Raw genomic sequence first — 19,434 nt, forward strand, 5'->3', positions numbered from 1 at the left:
CTGCCTCCTGTTGCAAGAAGGTGCTAATTGCAACTAGATACACAGGCACTGTGCAGAAATGTATACAGTATTTGCAGTATTTCCACCAATTCTGCCTATACGTTGGGCAGTTGCCATAGGTGCAGCTTGATTAAGCCTGCCTTCCCTGGAAGCCACTGGACACCAAACTACGGGGCAGTTTTACTGCATTTCCAAACAGCCTCCACTTCTAGGCCAAGGTTGTGTGCATTTTGCTCCACCCACAAATAAAAACTCCAGACTAAGAAAGCCCGATTTCTACAACCTATGCATGTTACGCAAATATAATAACTTCTGTTCCTTTGCATGATTCTGCGTCTCCTAGGCTGTATCCACACAGGAGTTTTATCTTATTTACTTAGCTGTTAATTTCCACATTATGTTTGAGCTTTCACATGAAGTAAAATCCACTTCAGAACCTAGCGGAATACAGTCGTACCTTGGAAGTCGAACGGAATCCATTCCGGAAATCCGTTTGACTTTCAAAAATTGTTGTGTACCCCACGTCACAACAAAAACCAAAGCACGGCTTCTGATTGGCTGCAGGAAGCTCACTTCCTGAACAGTCACTTCCGGGTTTTGATCGTTCGGGAGCCAAAATGTTTGAGAACCAGGCTGTTTGACTTCCAAGGAACGACTGTATAGTGGAAGTTCCATGCACATTTCCATGTAAATTGCTTCCTGGGGGAAAAAAATCTGTTTGCAACCCATTAACCCAGAAAATAAAAGAGTGAAGTGGCGGAATCTGGGGGAGTATGTCAAATTGCTTCACAGAGGTTTTGCCTCCCCCATTTTGGAACCTCCTAACCACTTTTACTCATCTATATGTGCGTTTTAAGGAGCTTTTAAGCCCCCTTTCTGAGTCCTCTTGCAAACCTGTGGTCTCTGATGTCTTTTACTATCTAAAACAGTGACGGCCAAACCTGGCCCTCCAGCTGTTTTGGGACTACAATTCCCATCATCCCTGACCACTGGCCCTGTTAGCTAGGGATGATGGGAGTTGTAGTCCCAAAACAGCTGGAGGGCCGAGTTTGGCCATCACTGATCTAAAAAGTGATCAAGGATCTGGAAACCAAGCCTTCCAAGGAACTGTTGGAGGGAGGTGGGTATGTTTATTCAAATAAGTAAAGGGCTGCCACAGGGTAGATAGATGTGGCAAGCTTTTTTTCTCCTGCACTAGAGGGCAGGACTTGAACCAATGGCTTGAAGTTACAAGAAAGGAGTTTCCAACTAAACATCAGGAAAAACTTTCTGACAGTGAGAGCCGTTCGACAGTGGGAGGAAGTCCCTCAGAAGGCGGTGGACTCTCCTTTCTTGGAAGTTTCTAAGAAGAGGATGGGCGGCCTTCTGTCATGGATGCTTTAGCTGAGATTCTTGCATTGTAGGGGGTTGAACTAGACGACCCTTAAGATCCCTTCAAACTCTACAATTCTGATTATTTTGATTCTTCAGATCCCCATGCAGATCTCTTACCTGGGCAGCGGTGGGGATTCCACAAAAACCGGGAACCAGAGCAGTTTCCCACCCAAAATCCACCTTTTCGGAGGAAAGACTGGGAAACTTGCAGGCCGATCGCAGCCTATACCTACAAGTGCATAACTCACTGCATGTATAGGTGGCCCACATTCGCTGGAAGCCAGAGCATACTGTAGCCTCCCAATGCATATACACATGAGAGTCTACCTGTCTGTGGCGTGCTTTTCCTTTAATGGGAATCCGCTTACACCTCATTGTGCCTTGTCGCTCTGTCGTCTTGCCCTGGTTCAGAGAAGCAGTGATGCCTTCTGTCAGCGCTCTGCATCCCGCTGGAAGGGAAGGGGCGGGTGATCACCTCACGTGAGGAAACGGTTGTGTAGCACCATGGGAGTTGTGTGTACATGCTTGCACCAGTAATTTAATCCAGAGAGTCGCAATAGCATTGCCATGAAGCCCTGATTAACTGCCTGAAACCGGAGCAAAGCTGCCGAATGGAGCTGCTTGCCTCAAATCCCCTGAAAAAAGAGAGCTGGGATTCGGGCACCCCAAGCGGAAGTCCAAGGAGGTGGGATTCTTGCTGCAGGGCCCTTGGTTAGATGCGCTCCACTGGGACCTGCCGCCGTGTGCCGGTGCACTCACACTCCTCCTTGAAGGAGGGCCCGGAAGGAGCTGAAGCCAGCGCCAGGCCTTTCTTCTGGCAGAGGGGGCAGCAGGCTGTGAACCCTTTCAGCTGGCACTGCGGGCATGCCAGGACAAGCTGGCGGCAGGGCTGGGTGGAGCAAAGTCGATACTGGTCCCAGAGCATCCCACAGTAACGGCAGGCTGGAGGAAGAGAGGGAAGAGGAGGGTTAAATCTCCTGCCAATAGCCGTTATTTGTGGTTGCCGTTGACCCCACCCTCCCCAAGCCCCTCTGGCAGACCCTCCAGATCAGGCTTCCTCAAACTTGGCCCACCAGATGTTTTTGGCCTACAACTCCCATGATCCCTAGCTAGCAGGACCAGTGGTCAGGGATGGTGGGAATTGTAGTCTCAAAACATCTGGAGGGCCGAGTTTGAGGAAGCCTGCTCCAGATGAACTTTTTATTCTGCATTCATCGTAACTTCTGATCAAGACACGTTCAATCAATGCTTTTTTCTCTCTCTTTACAAATGTTGAGGGGTACTCTCACTTCTGTCTGAGACTCAGGAAACACCATGACAGGAAATGAGGCCACCATCGGGGGTAGCAACGGAACTGACGATTCATAAAATTTTAGTTTCTTCTCCCAACAGACTCACAAATGTTAAGGGGTAGCCTATGCGTAGCCATGCGTCTCCCCAGAAAAAAAGCACTGTGTTCAATCAACAAAAGCTGCCTCTCAATGCAAAAAGGAAAGACACTCCTTAATTTTTTTTCTGTTCTATTCAGCAGAAATTGACTAAGGCTGCCATCTTAATCCCACTTAAACCTTAAAAAGGTAAAGGGCCCCTGACCATGAGGTCCAGTCGTGTCCGACTCTGGGGTTGCGGCGCTCATCTTGCTCTATAGGCCGAGGGAGCCAGTGTTTGTCCGCAGACAGCTTCTGGGTCATGTGGCCAGCATGACAAAGCTGCTTCTGATGAACCAGAGCAACGCATGGAAACACTGTTTACCTTCCCGCCGGAGCGGTACCTATTTATCTACTTGCACTTTGATGTGCTTTCGAACTGCTAGGTGGGCAGGAGCTGGGACCGGGCAACGGGAGCTCACTCCATTGCAGGGATTTGAACCGCCAACCTTCTGATCAGCAAGCCCTAGACTCTGTGGTTTAACCCACAGCACCACCTGGGGCCTAATGGTTACGCACCATTAAAATTCATGGATAGGCCTGCCTAATATTGCAGAGAAGCAAAATCTCAGGCAGCCATTGGCTGAGGTGTTCAGATCCAAGATGGAGTCCTAAGTGCATCCAGCCCAAGGAGGATGAATGGCAGGTGGTTTGAGTCTCTATTGACAAGCCACAAATATACAGTAGTTCCTGAGGTGCACCAAACACGCACAATATACTTCTGGTGTCTAGCGAGCTGCTTCCCCACTCTGGGCCTGTGCTCTGAGCAATGGGTGGCCATGCCTACTCCACCCCCCACCCCCACCCCAAAAAATTAAGTCCTCTTGTCCGACAAGCAACTTGTGAATTCCCCTACATGGAAAGTGTTCCTGCGCCTGCTTTTTCAAGCCCCCTCCTGGTCCTGGGGGGCAGCAGCAGTGGGGAGGATTCTGCCAGCCCCCTCACTTCAGGGACCATCTCTCCCTCAGCTCCTGGTGTGTCCTGTCCTCCGTCCACCGTTTGTGAATGTCCCTCCCCATCCTCCAGCTCTGGCTCCTGCCTTGCAGGGGGCACAAAACCACATAAATCACTGCCCCCTTCCCCTAGATCAGCCTCTGGCACCACTACCCCTTCCACCCCTCCTCACAGCCCTGCCAGTTCCTGACAGATAAAGGCAAAAGGGTCCAGGGAAGACGGGAGGTGAGATGGGGGTCCGAGGGAATGAGGCAGGGGATCTAAGAAAGCAGAAAGACAGGGATAGAAAAGAAGTCTGGGGAAGGAGGATTCAAAGAATCAGCCGGATCACGGAAAGGCATCAGTGGAAAGTTTGGTGACACCCCCCCCAAAAAAAACACCATTCAAATTGAATTCACCAATGATTTGAGTTTTAACATCAGTTAAAATGTCTTGAACACTTGAGGAGCAATGCATTGAGAATTAGCATGGACAGGCTGGGATCAATTCTACAGCTATGAAATATTATTATTATTATTATTATTATTATTATTATTATTATTATTACGGTATTATTATTATTATTATTATTATTATTATTATTATTATTATTATTATTTCCCCAGCCACTCTGGGCAGCTTACAGCATATATACAAGCATAATAAAACATGAAACATTAAAAAACAAAATATATTATACAGACCAATAAACCAATAAATCAATAGATGATGATGATGATGATAATTTATAGTTATAGGTAAAGGTAAAGGGACCCCTGGCCATTAGGTCCAGTCGTGACCGACTCTGGGGTTGCGCGCTCATCTCGCATTATTGGCCGAGGGAGCTGGCGTATAGCTTCCAGGTCATGTGGCCAGCATGACAAAGCCGCTTCTGGCAAACCAGAGCAGCACATGGAAACGCCGTTTACCTTCCCGCTATAGCGGTTCCTATTTATCTACTTACATTTTGACATGCTTTCGAACTGCTAGGTTGGCAGGAGCTGGGACCAAGCAATGGGAGCTCACCCCGTCACGGGGATTCGAACTGCCGACCTTCTGATCAGCAAGCCCTAGGCTCAGTGTTTTAACCCACAGTGCCACCTGGGTCCCTTTATATAATTTAACTATAATTTATAGTTATACTATAATTTACTATACTATACTATTTACTATACTATACTTTACTATAACTATAATTTATAGTTATCCCTTTAACTATAATTTATAGTTATACCCAAATGAAAATAACCACCACTCCAAACTACTGTGCCCAGCATGTGCAGAAACTGCCTTCTTGACATTGTAACCTCTACTGGTCTCATCCGCTCAATCTGCTAGAGCCTGTCTTCGCATCTAGGACAAGTCCCTAACTCACCAAGGGTTTGAGACCCATTGGCAACCCTCGCCAGGTTTAGCCGGCCAGTCAAAGCCATCCCCAGAGTGTGGACGCTGCTGAATTCTGACAGCTTCTAGGAGCCGCAGGTGAGAGCTGAGTGCTGGGTGGGGACCAAAGGTGGACAAACTACCCCAGAAGGACCATGGTGTGTCTTCCCACCAGAGGTGCTACCCCCTCCCCTAACACCCCATACACCCCCATCCCTGGACTAAAGTTTACAAATAAGCCTAGGAAAGGGGAAAGTGTTGAATGTCACAAAAGCCCCTCAGGAGAGGAGGCTCACCTACCTGAAATCACATCACCGTTGGAGGAGATGCTATAACGCTCATCGAAGACGAAGAGCTTCCCTCGGTAGAACCCATCTGGGAATTCTTCCAGGTACTTGTGGATGCCGCCCTTGAGGTGGTACACGCCTTTGCACACGCCCTGTTTCAGAACAGCCCCAAACCACCAAGAGTTATTCTTAATTTCTGACACAGAAGCAAAGACTTATCTCCAGTCTACAATTGGCTTGGTTATTGTTACCTGCACTACCTGCTTATTTTCTGAAGTGGGAGGGAACATCCTTGTACTGAATGTCCTGGCCCTCCATGTAGGTAAGTTAAAGGACCCCTGGATGGTTAAGTCCAGTTAAAGGTTACTATGGGGTTGTGGCGCTAATCTCGCTTTCAGGTTGAGGGAGCCAGTGTTTGTCCACAGACAGATTTCCGGGTCATGTGGCCAGCATGACTAAACTGCTTCTGGCACAACAGAACACCGTGACGGAAATCAGAGCACAAGGAAATGCCATTTACCTTCCCGCCGCAGGGCCCTGGTCTCCTGTGAAAGAGTGTTCCACCAAGTCGGGGCCAGTACTGAAAAGGCCCTGGCCCTAGCTGAGGCCAATCTAGCCACCTTATGGCTTGGGATCTCCAGAATGTTGTTATTTGTGGGCCTTAAGTTCCTCCACGGGGCATACCAGGAGAGGCGGTCCCGTAGGTACGAGGGCCCTAAGCCGCATAGTGCATTAAAGGTCAAAACCAAGGACCTCTGGATGGTTAAGTCCAGTCAAAGGCAACTATGGGGTTGCAGCGCTCATCTGCTTTCAGGCCAAGGGAGCCGGCGTTTGTTCACAGACAGCTTTCCGTGTCATGTGGCCAGCATGACTAATCTGCTTCTGGAATGGCGGAAGCCAGAGTGCATAGAAACACCGTTTACCTTCCTGCCACAGCGGTACCTATTTATCTACTTGCACTGGTGTGCTTTCGAACTGCTAGGTTGGCAGGAGCTGGGACAGAGCAACGGGAGCTCACCCCGTTGTGGGGATTCGAACCGTCAACCTTCTGATCAGCAAGTCCAAGAGGCTCAGTGGTTTAGACCACAGAGCCACCCTCTCCTTACCTTACCTTGCCCTCCATGTAAGCCCTCTTCACATGTTGCTTGGGGCTGAGTATATAATAAGCAAAGTTCCCCTGCTACGTCTGCTCCCACTGTTGCTGACGCCCGCTGATCACGTAGGGAGCAGGGCTGCAACATAGGAAACTGAGGAAAACATGGCCCATATTCCTGAGGGCGGAACCAGGAAGTTGCCAGCCAGAACACAGAAGCTCTGCTCCTTGACTGAAAAAACTTTTTTACAGGTACCCCCTGCCCATTTAGAAATACATTTCCACCCAACATGGGGACGAGAAACCAGTTTGCATTTCCTTAAAACAAAAGAGATGGGATCCTCTGCCAGGTAACTATGAAATGACAGGAGACAATTTGCTTCGGTTATCACGGCAGGGCCTGAAGTGTAATATCTGTTGCTTCTAAGCTCAGTGAACTGCCTTGAAAGGACAAGAGTTAATCTCCGAACCTTAAAGGACCTTATCTCTAGGGGAAGGTTTTCCAAAACACAGACAGCACAGGAAATAACAGGATGGCATCTCCTGTCTGCGAATGGCTTAAGCAGTTATTCCTGGTGGCACTCGAAAGAGCTTTGTTTCTATAAGGAAAGAAATTAAATGTTTTGAAGAGAAGTTGCAGCAAATTCTTCGCCTCCTCTAAGTTATATTGGCTCATCAGCTAAGGATGCTGCGACAGCTGATCTAGCTCTGATCACAGCATTTAGAATAGATTAATTTTATGCCCTTTCCATTCCTTCTTAATTATTTCAAGTGCTGAATGCCAGTTTATGCAAGTCAATTTGTCACTACCTGGTGCTGTCGTTCTGCTTTAATCGTTTTTTATTCGGTGGCGCTGTGGTTAAACCACTGAGCCTAGGGCTTGCTGATCAGAAGGTTGGCGGTTCGAATCCCTGTGACGGGGTGAGCTCCCGTTGCTTGGTCCCAGCTCCTGCCAACCTAGCAGTTCAAAAGCCTGACAAAATGCAAGTAGATAAATAGGAACCGCTACAGCGGGAAGGTAAACGGCATTCCCGTGTGCTGCTCTGGTTTGCCAGAAGCAGCTTTGTCATGCTGGCCACATGACCTGGAAACTATACGCTGGGTCCCTCGGCCAATAATGCGAGATGAGCGCGCAACCCCAGAGTCGGTCACGACTGGACCTAATGGTCAGGGGTCCCTTTACCTTTACCTTTATGTCAAACCAGCAAAGCTATGGACATTTGACTGCTCCAGTCATGCTCTGCACCACACAAATTCTCTCGGCCGAGTGCTTTCCCCTGAGGCAGCTGCTCACCTTGGACCTGAGGTAAGCTGAGCCCCGCTCACAACGGATTCCTCCTGTGCAATACATCAGGATCCTCTTGCCCTTGAAAAGATCCAGGTTCTCATCCACATAGGTGGGGAAGTAGCTGAATTTCCTGATGTCTGGAGCCAAAGAGCCTCGGAAATGTCCCTGCGGGCCGAAAGAAAGGCATACGGCTTAATTAAAGTGTTTTGCAAAGTGGGGCCACTGAAACACTTCTGGAGAGTAGGAAGGAGGAGGAGGAGGAGGAGGAGGAGGAGGAGGAGGAGGAGGAGGAGGAGGAGGAGGAGTTTGAATTTGATATCCCGCTTTATCACTACCCTAAGGAGTCTCAAAGCGGCTAACATTCTCCTTTCCCTTCCTCCCCCACAACAAACACTCTGTGAGGTGAGTGAGGCTGAGAGACTTAAGAGAAGTGTGACTAGCCCAAGGTCACCCAGCAGCTGCATGTGGAGGAGCGGGGAAGCGAACCTGGTTCCCCAGATTACGAGTCTACCGCTCTTAACCACTACACCACACTGGCTCTGAAGCCTCATGGGGGCATTTCTGCATCAGTGTCCTATTGCTTTCTGCTTGCCTTGAGAATTAAGAGGCATTTCCAGACTGCCACTCTTTCTGGGGCTGGGATTCAATCACATACTGGCAAATTCAGGCTATGCTGTTGGGAAGGAGTGCACACCAAACCTGCTTGCCCCCCCCCCCAAGATCAGAATGTTTGCGGTAAGGAAAGTGACAGGGGAATGCAACGGGAAGTCTGGGATAGCACTTGCATTGATGCCACATCATCTAACCATCCTACAAACAAAGCATGAAGAATGCTCAATAAACAGGTCGTCTGAAAGTGCCACAGGCAGGCTGTAAATCTTATCAATGAAATCATTTTTTAGAACATGGCAAAAAGCAGATGGAATAGAAAGGAGGAAGTGTTGTCTTTTTGGCAACTACTGATGATGACCTTCCTCTGTCAACAAATCTTTAAGCTGAAATCCTTCCCCAGTCTGCATCTGTTTTGGAATTCTTTTTGATACACTTTTCTACTGTTTTATCACATGTTGTTTGCTGCCCTGGGTTTGGATATAAATTAAAGAAAGACAAAATCTGCTTCCTTCAGCCTTTCGAATCCCCAAGGAAGAAAATAAATGCCAACTCAAAAGCCACCTACTATTTTACTTTCATAGAAGTTCCTGCAGTCCAGCAAAATGGTATCTGCTTGCCCTTTGTTACCCTGAGAGAGATATTTCTCCACTTCTAGATGAAACTCCTTCGGAGAAAGACGGATCCCTACAAGCAATTGAACATGGCTTACAAAGGTTCTAAAGGTATAAAAAACAAACTTGAATTCGGACTCAAACAGCATTCCTCTCCTCCCTTTGCAATCATGTGGGGAACCCTGTGTCGAAACAGGAAACTCCTTCCGATGAGACATCTTTTGGTATAACATTAAAGGTAAAGGGACCCCTGACCATTAGGTCCAGTCGTGACCAACTCTGGGGTTGCGCGCTCATCTCGCATTATTGGCCGAGGGAGCCGGCGTATAGCTTCCAGGTCATGTGGCCAGCATGTCAAAGCTGCTTCTGGAGAACCAGAGCAGCACATGGAAACGCCGTTTACCTTCCCGCTGTAGCAGTTCCTATTTATCTACTTGCATTTTGACATGCTTTCGAACTGCTAGGTTGGCAGGAGCTGGGACCAAGCAATGGGAGCTCACCCCGTCACAGGGATTCGAACCGCCGACCTTCTGATCAGCAAGCCCTAGGCTCAGTGGTTTAACCACAGCGCCACCTGGGTCCCATGGTATAACATTAAAGTGTTTCAAATCCATACGGGAGCAACAATGTGGGTGCGTGAAATGGGACTGCCTGAAGTCTCCCTTTGCAGTAGCAATTGGGTGAAGAGGTCCTAAAAACCAGGGTCTTCAAGGGCAAAGCAAGGGTAAGCAAACAGAGGCTGTGGCATCAATTCAGCGGCCATTTCCTTTTACAGTGTTCAGTCAATGCAGCTTGTCCATTAAGGCCAATGGGGCTCTGCTCCACCAACCTGAGCCTGCCCTCCCCCATCTGCCTTCTAGTTTTTACAACTGCTCCGGGGCAGAGCTCTGGGTGTCAGCTAAGGAGGATAAAGGCAAAACTAGACTCAGTTGGCTCCGCCCATCACTAGCTTTGGCTCCGCCTTTCACTGATTCCAGGTCCATCTCCTGTTTGGGCTCCCTGCCTCCCAGCCCCCCGCCATGTTTGGTGCCCCCTACCCATCAATTCCCAGTCCTTCTAAAGCCAAGACTTGTTGGCCTCAGCCCAGTATACCTGAAGGAGCATCTCCACCCCCATCATTCAGCCCAGACTCTCTGGTCCAGCTCCGAGGGCCTTCTGGCGGTTCCCTCTTTGCAAGAAGTGAGGTTGCAGGTAACCAGGCAGAGGGCCTTCTTGGTAATGGCACCCGCCCTGTGAAACGCCCTCCCATCAGATGTCAAAGAAATAAAACAACTATCTGGCTTTTAGAAGACATCTGAAGGCAACCCAGATTAGGGAAGTTTTTAATGTTTGAATTTTTTTATTGTGCTTTTAATATTCTGTTGGGAGAAATGTGCGGGGTATAAATAATAAAATATTATTTTTATATCATTATTCGCCACACCTGTTTCTTTGTAAGAGACTTTCTGCGGGTTGATTCCCATGGGCACAATTTCTTCAAAGACGCCAATCCGGAGGTCTGTGAAACAGTGGGCTCCTCCTGCACTGGTCTGAGGAACAAGCAGAAAACCAACAAGAAACAGGTACCAACAGATCTACACTGCAGGCAGGTCAAGTGGAGACAGGGATGTTCATAGAATCATAGAGTTGGAAGAGACCACAAGGGCCATCCAATCCAACCCCCTGCCAAGCAGGAAACACTATCAAAGCATTCTTGACATATGCCTGTCAAGCCTCTGCTTAAAGAACTCCGAAAAAGGAGATTCCACCACACTCCTTGGTAGCAAATTCCATTGCCGAACAGCTCTTACTGTCAGGAAGTTCTTCCTAATGTTTAGGTGGAATCTTCTTTCTTGTAGTTTGAATCCATTGCTCTGGGTCTGCTTCTCTGGAGCAGCAGAAAACAACCTTTCTCCCTCCTCTATATGACATCCTTTTATATATTTGATGTCATATAGAGGGGGTTGGATTGGATGACCCTTGTGGTCTCTTCCAACTCTATGATTCTATGATTCTATTTGCTCTGCTTCCCTTTGGACCACATCAGCGAGACCGAGAGGGGTGTCTTGCCATCTGGGCAGCTTGAGGCCTCCATACACACTGCCCAGGCTCGCGCCCCAGAGAGGTCACTTTGCTGCTGCTAATGCAGCGGTTTGACTTCACCCATGGAGCAGCATTCCCTTGTCTCTCAAGACAGACAGATGCCAACAACTACTATTTTGCAGATACGATTCCGTCTTAGGTTTTGCCCATTTAAAGTGGATTTGACAGTCTCACGCCGCATATCCATTCTTTTGGAGCTCTAGCTCTGCCTACTCCTGGCTTCTCTGCCTTCCACCCTAGAAGTGGAGAGGAAAGGGCACTTAAAGAAATGCTCGCTGTAGGACCAAGAATGGGCGTTTGTGCATCATGCCGAGCAGATCAGGTCTCTCACCTTGAAATCCTCCCTTGTCAAAATGCCTTTAAAGAGGGGGTGAGACAGCATTGCCTCCATGTAAAGGCTAGTCGCCCTCTTGCTCCCGCCAACAGTTCCATTGATTCCTTCAGAAGCTATTCGCACCTGGAAACCAACCAAGGAGGAAAGGACAGGAGATGAGATGCGAAACTCCGGCTTACCCAGAAGTAAAGTGAAGGAGAAATTCTATACTGAGATCATACACAGGTGAGGGGGAGTGGGGTTCAGGAGGGTATAGGGGTATAGGAATAGGAGATGGAGTTTTTAAGTATAGATATGTGATGGAGAATTAATCTAATGTATTTGAAGAAGGTATATCTGTATAAATGTATATGTGTATGTTTTTTTTCCTTTATCATTGGTTTAAAGCGGGCATCCCCAAACTTCGGCCCTCCAGATGTTTGGGACTACAATCCCCATCTTCCCCAACCACTGGTCCTGTTAGCTAGGGATCATGGGAGTTGTAGGCCAAAACATCTGGAGGGCCGCAGTTTGGGGATGCCTGGTTTAAAGTATGTGTGGAAAATTTAATAATAATAATAATAATAATAATAATAATAATAATAATAATAATAATAATGGCTAGTAGCCAACTTGCTCCCACCAACGGTTTCATTGATTCCTTCAGAAGCTATTCGCACCTGGAAACCAACCAAGGAGGAAAGGACAGGAGACGAGATGCGAAACTCAAGCCTACCCAGAAGTAAAGTGCAACAGATTGGCTTACATCGAAGAAAGGATGCATTGGGTTTTGGCCTTCCAGCCCAACGACACATTGCACACAGCTCATAGCTGCCAAGTCTCCCGTATTCCCCGGGAAACCCCCATTTTTCTAGCTGTTCTCAGCTGAAAAAACGGATGTTTTTCCCGGTTTATTCTGGCACGGCGGCCATTTTGGAACTGGGCGGAGCATGCTCAGAAGCGACTTTTGATGCAGCTCTGCCCAGTTCCAAAATGGCTGCAGTGCTACTTCTGGCGTGGTGGCCAGTTTGGAACTGGGCAAAGCAGCGTCAAAAGTCGCTTCTGAGCATGCTCCGCCCAGTTCCAAAATGGCGGCAGCTCTACTTCCGGTCTGCTACTTCCGGTCTGGTCCCTTATTTCTCCCACAGGAACTTGGTAGCTATGACACAGCTGCATGTAAGTAATCCAAGGAAAATGCTAGCACAGGTCGTATAACACCTTTGGTGGACTTACTCTCCAAAGGACTGGATTTCAGGAAAATTAGTTCCTCCATAGAACTAATGTGGTTTATTTATTATTGCATCTATAGGTCACAATCCGTCCAAGGAGGTCAAGGTGGCCTGCATGGATCCTCCCTCCCCATTTTATCCTCACAACAACCCCGTGAGGTAGATTAGGCTAAGAGACAGTGATTGGGCCAGTGAGCTTTGTGGCTGAGTGGGGATTTGAAGCCTGGGTCCTACCAGGTCCTAGCCCCATAAGAGGTTTAAAGACTCTCTCAAGGCAAATATTTTAAAAATGGGAAACACTGACCTGCTGCGAGCGCTCCAATGGGAGAATAGCCTTTACCAAAAGTGTCGTGGGCTTTGAAGATGCTCAAACTCAGGACAAAAGGGAGAAACATGCTAAGAGGAAGGCACGCTTGGCAAACCCTCACCGTGATCAACTCCCGCCTGGAAACCTATGTCCCCACTGTGGAAGGATGTATGGATCCAGAATTTGCCTCCACAGTCACTTACAGACTCACTGTTAAAATTGTGTTCATGGAAGGCAATTTTACTCGGCTATGAGTGATCGCCAAAGAAGGAGGAAGTCTGAAAAGCTATGCACATTCAAAGCACATTATTTCCCCTCAAAGAATTATGGGCATTACAGTTTCCCCCTCAAAGAGATACAATTCCCAGCAACCCTTAACAAACTACGATGCCCAGAATTCATTGAGGGGCAAGGGAAGGAGCTTCAACTGTGCTTTAAAGGTACAGTGTGCTCAAAGCCTGATGCTATACTAGGGCTGGGAGATATCTGGTTTTCAATGTTGAGACATATCACCCGCGAAACATTGCAATATACTGATATATCACAATGTCTGAAATCAGGATGGAACTATGTAGAGGCATTAGCTGGCTTCGCAGTATGATTTTTGCATTGCAAATGCATCATGATTTGCATCCAGCCCTACGTTAAGTAAACGGTAATAATAATAATAATAATAATAATAATAATAATAATAATAAAATTTTATTTATACCCCGCCCTCCCCAGTCAAAACTGGGCTCAGGGCTGCTAACACCAATAAAATCACAATAAGACATAAAAGAAAAGAAAACAATTAAAATACAGATTAAAATACAATATTAAAATTTAAAATACAGCCTCATTTTAAGTAGTCCATAAATCAAAACCATGAGGGAGGAAAACACAGGGGTCAGGCACAACAGCTCTGTCTTGCAGACCCTGCGGAAAGATGTCAGATCCCGCAGGGCCCTGGTCTCCTGTGAAAGAGTGTTCTCCTGTGAAAGAGTGTTGGCCCTAGTTGAGGCCAACCTTATGGCTCGGGATCTCCAGAATGTTGTTATTTGTGGACCTTAAGGTCCTCCGCGGGGCATACCAGGAGAGGCGGTCCCGTAGGTACGAGGGTCCTAAGCCGCACAGTGCATTAAAGGTCAAAACCAAGGACCTCTGGATGGTTAAGTCCAGTCAAAGGCAACTATGGGGTTGCAGCGCTCATCTCGCTTTCAGGCCAAGGGAGCCGGCGTTTGTCCACAGACAGCTTTCCGTGTCATGTGGCCAGCATGACTAATCCGCTTCTGGAATGGCGGAAGCCAGAGTGCATGGAAACGCCGTTTACCTTCCTGCCCCAGCGGTACCTATTTATCTACTTGCACTGGTGTGCTTTCAAATTGCTAGGTTGGCAGGAGCTGGGACAGAGCAACGGGAGCTCACCCCATCGTGGGGATTCAAACCGCCGACATTCTGATCAGCAAGCCCAAGAGGTTCAGTGGTTTAGACCACAGCGCCACCTGCGTCCCATATCAGCCCTACACTATGCCACAGTGGCTGTGGTAAGGTGTCTGAACAGATAGGAGATTCCTGATATGGGAGGAATCCCTAGCCTGCCAGGTCTGCCAATCTGCTGCAGCTTTTCGCTGTGTAGTGCACTGACTTACCTTGCCAGTGAGATGCAGGTGTTGGCATAAAGCCCTCTGCCAGTCACAGAGTCCCCGGGTATCTGCCACCTCGCAGTAACAATAGTACAGCAAAACTTGGCCAGGCTCACTGTCAATGACAACAAAGGGGGAGCAGGGAGAAGCTTATGTAAGAAAAACTATGACTTCCGCATTGGCCATATAACACCTGAAAAGTTATTATCCATATACAGTGGTAGCTCGGTATAAGTACACAATTGCTTCCGGAAGTCTGTACTTAACCTGAAGCGAACTTTCCCATTGAAAGTAATGGAAAGTGGAATAGTCCGTTCCAGGTGGTCTGCAGAGTACTTAAACTGAAAGTACTCAAACCAAAGCGTACTTAAACCGAGGTATGACTGTATATAGACCGCTTCACAGCACAAAGACATGGAAACTGTGCGGGGTCCGTAGTAAGGCTTGGAGGAGAAAACTGATTTCGTTTGCCCTTCCCGAAACAGAGGGCCAGACTCCTGTTAGAGGGATGGAGCTTTCTACCATCTCCTCCTCACTATGTGGCCCCCATGCCTCCCCCAAATCCATGTTAGAGGGTCAGGAGAACCCGTGGAACAGTATGCAGGGGGAGGAAGGGAGATCAGTCCCTCTGGAAGCAGAAACGCTTGCACGGATGGAACAATTGTGTCAGCTCAACGTTAAATTCCGCCCAATATGTGACCCCAACATGCAGCTGTCCTTTGACTTTTGTATATGTGCTGCCGAAGCGAGCACCTGTCCTTTGACTTTTGTATATGTGCTGCCGAAGCGAGCACCTGTCCTTTGACTTTTGTATTTCACTGAATTTTCCTGTGTATTTCGCCAACCAAAAACAAGGGAAACATTTACATATGTTAGTGAAAACAGCATACAGTGGTACCTCGCAAGACGAATGCCCTGCAAGGCAAATTTTTCACAAGACGAATGCGTCTTGTGATCTGATGGTGACTCACAAGACAAATTCGTTTTGCGAAAAATTCGTCTTGCGAATCGCGGTTGCCCATAGGAATGCATTGAAATTTATGGGACCCAGGTGGCGCTGTGGGCTAAGCCACTGAGCCTAGGGCTTGCTGATCAGAAGGTCGGCAGTTCGAATCCCTGTGATGGGGTGAGCTCCCGTTGCTTGGTCCCAGCTCCTGCCAACCTAGCAGTTCGAAAGCACATCAAAATGCAAGTAGATAAATAGGAACCGCTATAGTGGGAAGGTAAACGGCGTTTCCATGTGCTGCTCTGGTTTGCCAGAAGCGGCTTTGTCATGCTGGCCACATGACCTGGAAGCTATACGCCGGCTCCCTCGGCCAATAATGCGAGATGAGCGCGCAACCCCAGAGTCGGTCACGACTGGACCTAATGGTCAGGGGTCCCTTTACCTTTACCTTTATGGGCAAAAAAAGAAATTTCAATGCATGCCTATGGGAAACCGCGATTCGCAAGACGCATTTTTCGCAAAACAAATTGACTCGCAGAATGAATTAAATTTGTCTTGCGAGGCACCACTGTACAAAAAAGGATTATATACGGGGAATTTGCTTGCAGAACTGTGTGTGGAATCACAGAATTGTAGAGTTGGAAGGGGGCCTGCGAGTCATCTCGTGCAACCCTTGCTATCCAGGAATCTCAGCTTGACCATACATCACAGAGGGCCATCCATTTTTAGGCAAAATGGCACAGTATATTAGGAGAAATGCACGCTAACAAATGCTGACAAATTTGGGGGAGTGGCTAGGGCAACCCAGCCAGATGGGCGGGGTATAAATAATAATATTATTATTATTGGGATGACCTTATGTTTAAAAAACTGCAAACTGAAGGTGGATATTTGAATTTAAGATGGGGAGGATAAACTGAAATTTGCCGAACTGCGCATTCCCAGGTGCTGTTTGTGTATTAAAAAAACCTCTTACCTTGTCATTTCATTGATATCGATATGGCTTGTGTCTGGAAGCTTCTGGAACATCTCTTGACTTCTGTACAGAGGCTTGCTAGGCCTGGGTGTTTCATCTGCCGATGAAACTGGGCTACTTGTGACGCTGACACTGCGCGCCATCTGTTTCAGGATCACGGATGTCTGCTGCCCCACATCGCCCGAATGCTGAGCCGCTACATGCCTGTGAATGCCAGACAGATCTTTGAAAGTTTCTTGGCAACATCTCCAGGAAATCGCCCTTTGGCAAGGCGACACAGGGCAGCAAGTGTCAGCTGCCACTTCCTTGGCTTTAACGAAGAGAGCAAAGGCCTGCGAAAATGACAAAAGGAGAATTTTGGGTACAGACCACCTTTCCACTGGAGAAGGCAAAGACTGTGGTCACACTATGCACATTCGAACTATGTGCATACACATATACTATGCACATTTCCCCCCGCTCAAAGAGCACTGACCCTCTGAACACGCTGGCACCCTACTTTAATTGTCCTCCTAGGTCTCTAACACTGTTCAGAACAGATTTGATACAGGGAAAACGGGGGGGGTTTAAATAATTATTATTATTTATTATTTCTACTCCACCCATCTGGCTGGGTTTCCCCAGCTACACTGGGCGGCTCCCAACAGAATATTAAAAACACGATAAAACACCAAACATTATAAACTGCCCTAAACAGATGTCTTCTAAAAGTCAGAAATTTCCTTAACATTTGATGGGAGAGCGTTCCACAGGGTGGGCGTCACCACCGAGAAGGCCCTCTGCCTGGTTCCCTGTAGCTTCACTTCTCGAAGGGAGGGAACCAACAGAAGGCCCTCGGAGCTGGAGCTCAGTGTCCGGGCTGAACGATGTTGGGGGGGGGGAATGCTCCTTCAGGTATACTGGGCTGAAGCCATTTAGGGCTTTAAAGGTCAGCACCAACACTTTGAATTGTGATTGGAAACGTCCTGTAGGTCTTTCAGAACCGGTGTTATATGGTCTCGGCAGCCAGTCACCAGTCTAGCTGCCACATTCTGGATTAATTGCAGTTTCCAGGTCACCTTCAAAGGTAGCCCCGCGTAGAGCGCATTGCAGTAGTCCAAGCGGGAGATAACCAGAGCATGCACCACTCTGGCAAGACAGTCTGCGGGCAGGTAGGGTCTCAGCCTGTGTACCAGATAGAGCTAGTAGAGAGCTGCCCTGGACACAGAATTGACCTGCGCCTCCATGGACAACTGTGAGTCCAAAATGACTCCCAGGCTGCGCACCTGGTCCTTCAGGGGCACAGTTACCCTACTCAGGACCAATGCCAAGAAGCTGCCATATGCACAACAATTTTCACATCACTAGACGGTTGGGTATGTTCTAACCGTGTGATCCATACGCCAAATACCTTTTTCTTTGCGGACGCATACTTCTTTCGGGCCCTGGCATCTAATTCGGCTTTCAGGTGGCCCTCGGGTGGGGAAGGACTGTGATCTTTCAGCTCCAGGTCTGCAAATGTTAAAATGCAAAATTCCGCGGTATTGTCTCCATCAGGTAGCGACAAGGAAGAGGTCATTGCTACGTCACAGCTGCCGGGCATAAGTTCTTCTCTGGGATCTAAGAGAGATAGTTCCAAAAAAGAGGAATTTTGATCAGTCCAAATCATTCCAAGCCCATTCCTATTCCTTCCCGGGCTAATGTCTGAAATAGCCTCCTTGCTCACCATGGGAGCAACATGTGGCACTTAAAAAAATAAAATAAAAAGGTAGAAAAAGTCCACCTGAAGCGTGGGGGAAGGGGGCAAGACAGAGAAGTTCACCTTGCAGCTGAGAAATATGCCGTGATCTCTCAGAATATGCCATGATCTCTGTTTCCTATTAAGCTCTGTCTTCACCTATGGACAGTGTGATTTTGAATGACGGTAGAGGTACAAAATAGCCATTGTGGCGAGTAGACTTTGATAGCTATATTTGCCATGGATTTCTCTGTTTTTTAAAACCATCCCAATTGCTGGCTATCCCTACCTCTTGTTGGGAGCCAGTTCCACCGTTTGTGCTGTGTGAAGAAGCTTGCCCATCTCTCAAGGGGCAGGTGGGCGTCTGTGGCAAGACGCTACCCGCCAGAATCCCGCCCTCCCCCGCCTGCAATAAGCACATTAGAAGAATACCAGGCTGCCTTCTGGGGTTGTTGTAAAGGAGTCACGAGATCAAAGTGCTTGAAAGCATTATTCTGTGAGCGGAAAATACCCATGTTTATGGCAAGCAAGGTGGAGAGCTTGTCGGCTGCTGGGATTTGCCACAAAAGTTCATGGCTGCTTCCAAAAGTTGTGCTTCACTCTTTTCATAGTCATGTGAATGAGAGGAAGCAAAAGTGAGTAGCTGCTGGACTGAGTTTCTTGGCTCAATTGGCTTTGCCCCCTTCTCCAGAGTGCTGCAACCCATGCTGCTGTGTCCCACAGAATTCAATGGGAGCAATCATGAGCCAAGACAGCAACACTCCTTTCCGGATTCTCTTTCTGCCTTGTTCTGTTTGCTGCATCACCCAGCGCTCCTCTCCTTTTTCCTGCTATTGCTCCATCGCCCCCCCCTTTTTTTATTACCTTGCAAAGCTCCCTGTGTCCCCAGGAGATCTCTGATCCAGCTGTTCTCTGAAGCGGCTCCTTCCCCTCCCGAGCAGGCAGCTGAATTTGCTGACTCTCTCTGCTAAGGGAAAGCATGTCTCTCCCCCTCCCACCCAACCCTCCACCCCGGCTCCTCCCTGGGAACGCGGCACTTGAGGGACTCCTTGCAATTCACAGCCTTTTGCAGGCAGTGCCTGCAATGGCAAAAGTAAAGGAGACAAAAGCTGGGGAGGGGGAGGGGCGCTCTCTCTGCAAGGGGAAAAGGCTAGCAGCCTCTGAAGACATCCTAACCAGTGCCGGATTTGCGTACAGTATAAGCTAAACAAGCTATAGTTTAGGGCCCAAG

General features: G+C 48.1%; 1 protein-coding gene across 3 annotated transcripts; it reads right to left on the reverse strand.

Annotated features, from left to right (window-relative positions):
* Window positions 1-1,707: 1,707 nt before the first annotated feature.
* Window positions 1,708-19,252, reverse strand: TSTD2 (thiosulfate sulfurtransferase like domain containing 2). 3 transcript variants are annotated; one of them, XM_035097314.3, is made up of 10 exons: window positions 19,068-19,252; window positions 17,877-18,085; window positions 16,487-16,818; window positions 14,571-14,679; window positions 11,422-11,547; window positions 10,432-10,537; window positions 8,963-9,081; window positions 7,792-7,950; window positions 5,418-5,556; window positions 1,708-2,316 (listed from the first exon to the last, which is right to left on the reverse strand). In XM_035097314.3, exons 2-10 carry the CDS (start codon window positions 18,066-18,068, stop codon window positions 2,087-2,089), a joined length of 1,512 nt encoding a protein of 503 aa, XP_034953205.2. In that variant the 5' UTR covers window positions 18,069-18,085; window positions 19,068-19,252; the 3' UTR covers window positions 1,708-2,086. The 3 variants fall into 3 exon arrangements, with proteins under 3 accessions (XP_034953205.2, XP_034953206.2, XP_088514440.1); XM_035097315.3 differs by lacking the exon at window positions 11,422-11,547 and having other exon boundaries at window positions 19,068-19,203; XM_088658314.1 differs by lacking the exon at window positions 19,068-19,252 and having other exon boundaries at window positions 16,487-16,690; window positions 17,877-18,015.
* Between the last annotated feature and the right edge of the window lie 182 nt (window positions 19,253-19,434).

The sequence above is a fragment of the Zootoca vivipara genome, chromosome 15, assembly GCF_965207765.1.
Source record: "Zootoca vivipara chromosome 15, rZooViv2.hap1.1, whole genome shotgun sequence".
Classification (NCBI taxonomy): domain Eukaryota; kingdom Metazoa; phylum Chordata; class Lepidosauria; order Squamata; family Lacertidae; genus Zootoca; species Zootoca vivipara.

What these genes read in the sequence shown, in the direction of transcription:
- TSTD2 (XM_035097314.3), bottom strand. Translation starts at nt 18,068, where the DNA reads ATGCCCGGCAGCTGTGACGTAGCAATGACCTCTTCCTTGTCGCTACCT. An exon ending in GATATCAATGAAATGACAAG is followed by an intron (nt 14,680 to 16,486) that starts GTAAGAGGTTTT and finishes TGTCATTGACAG; the next exon opens with TGAGCCTGGCCAAGTTTTGC. An exon ending in TGACAAGGGAGGATTTCAAG is followed by an intron (nt 10,538 to 11,421) that starts GTGAGAGACCTG and finishes CTTGTTCCTCAG; the next exon opens with ACCAGTGCAGGAGGAGCCCA.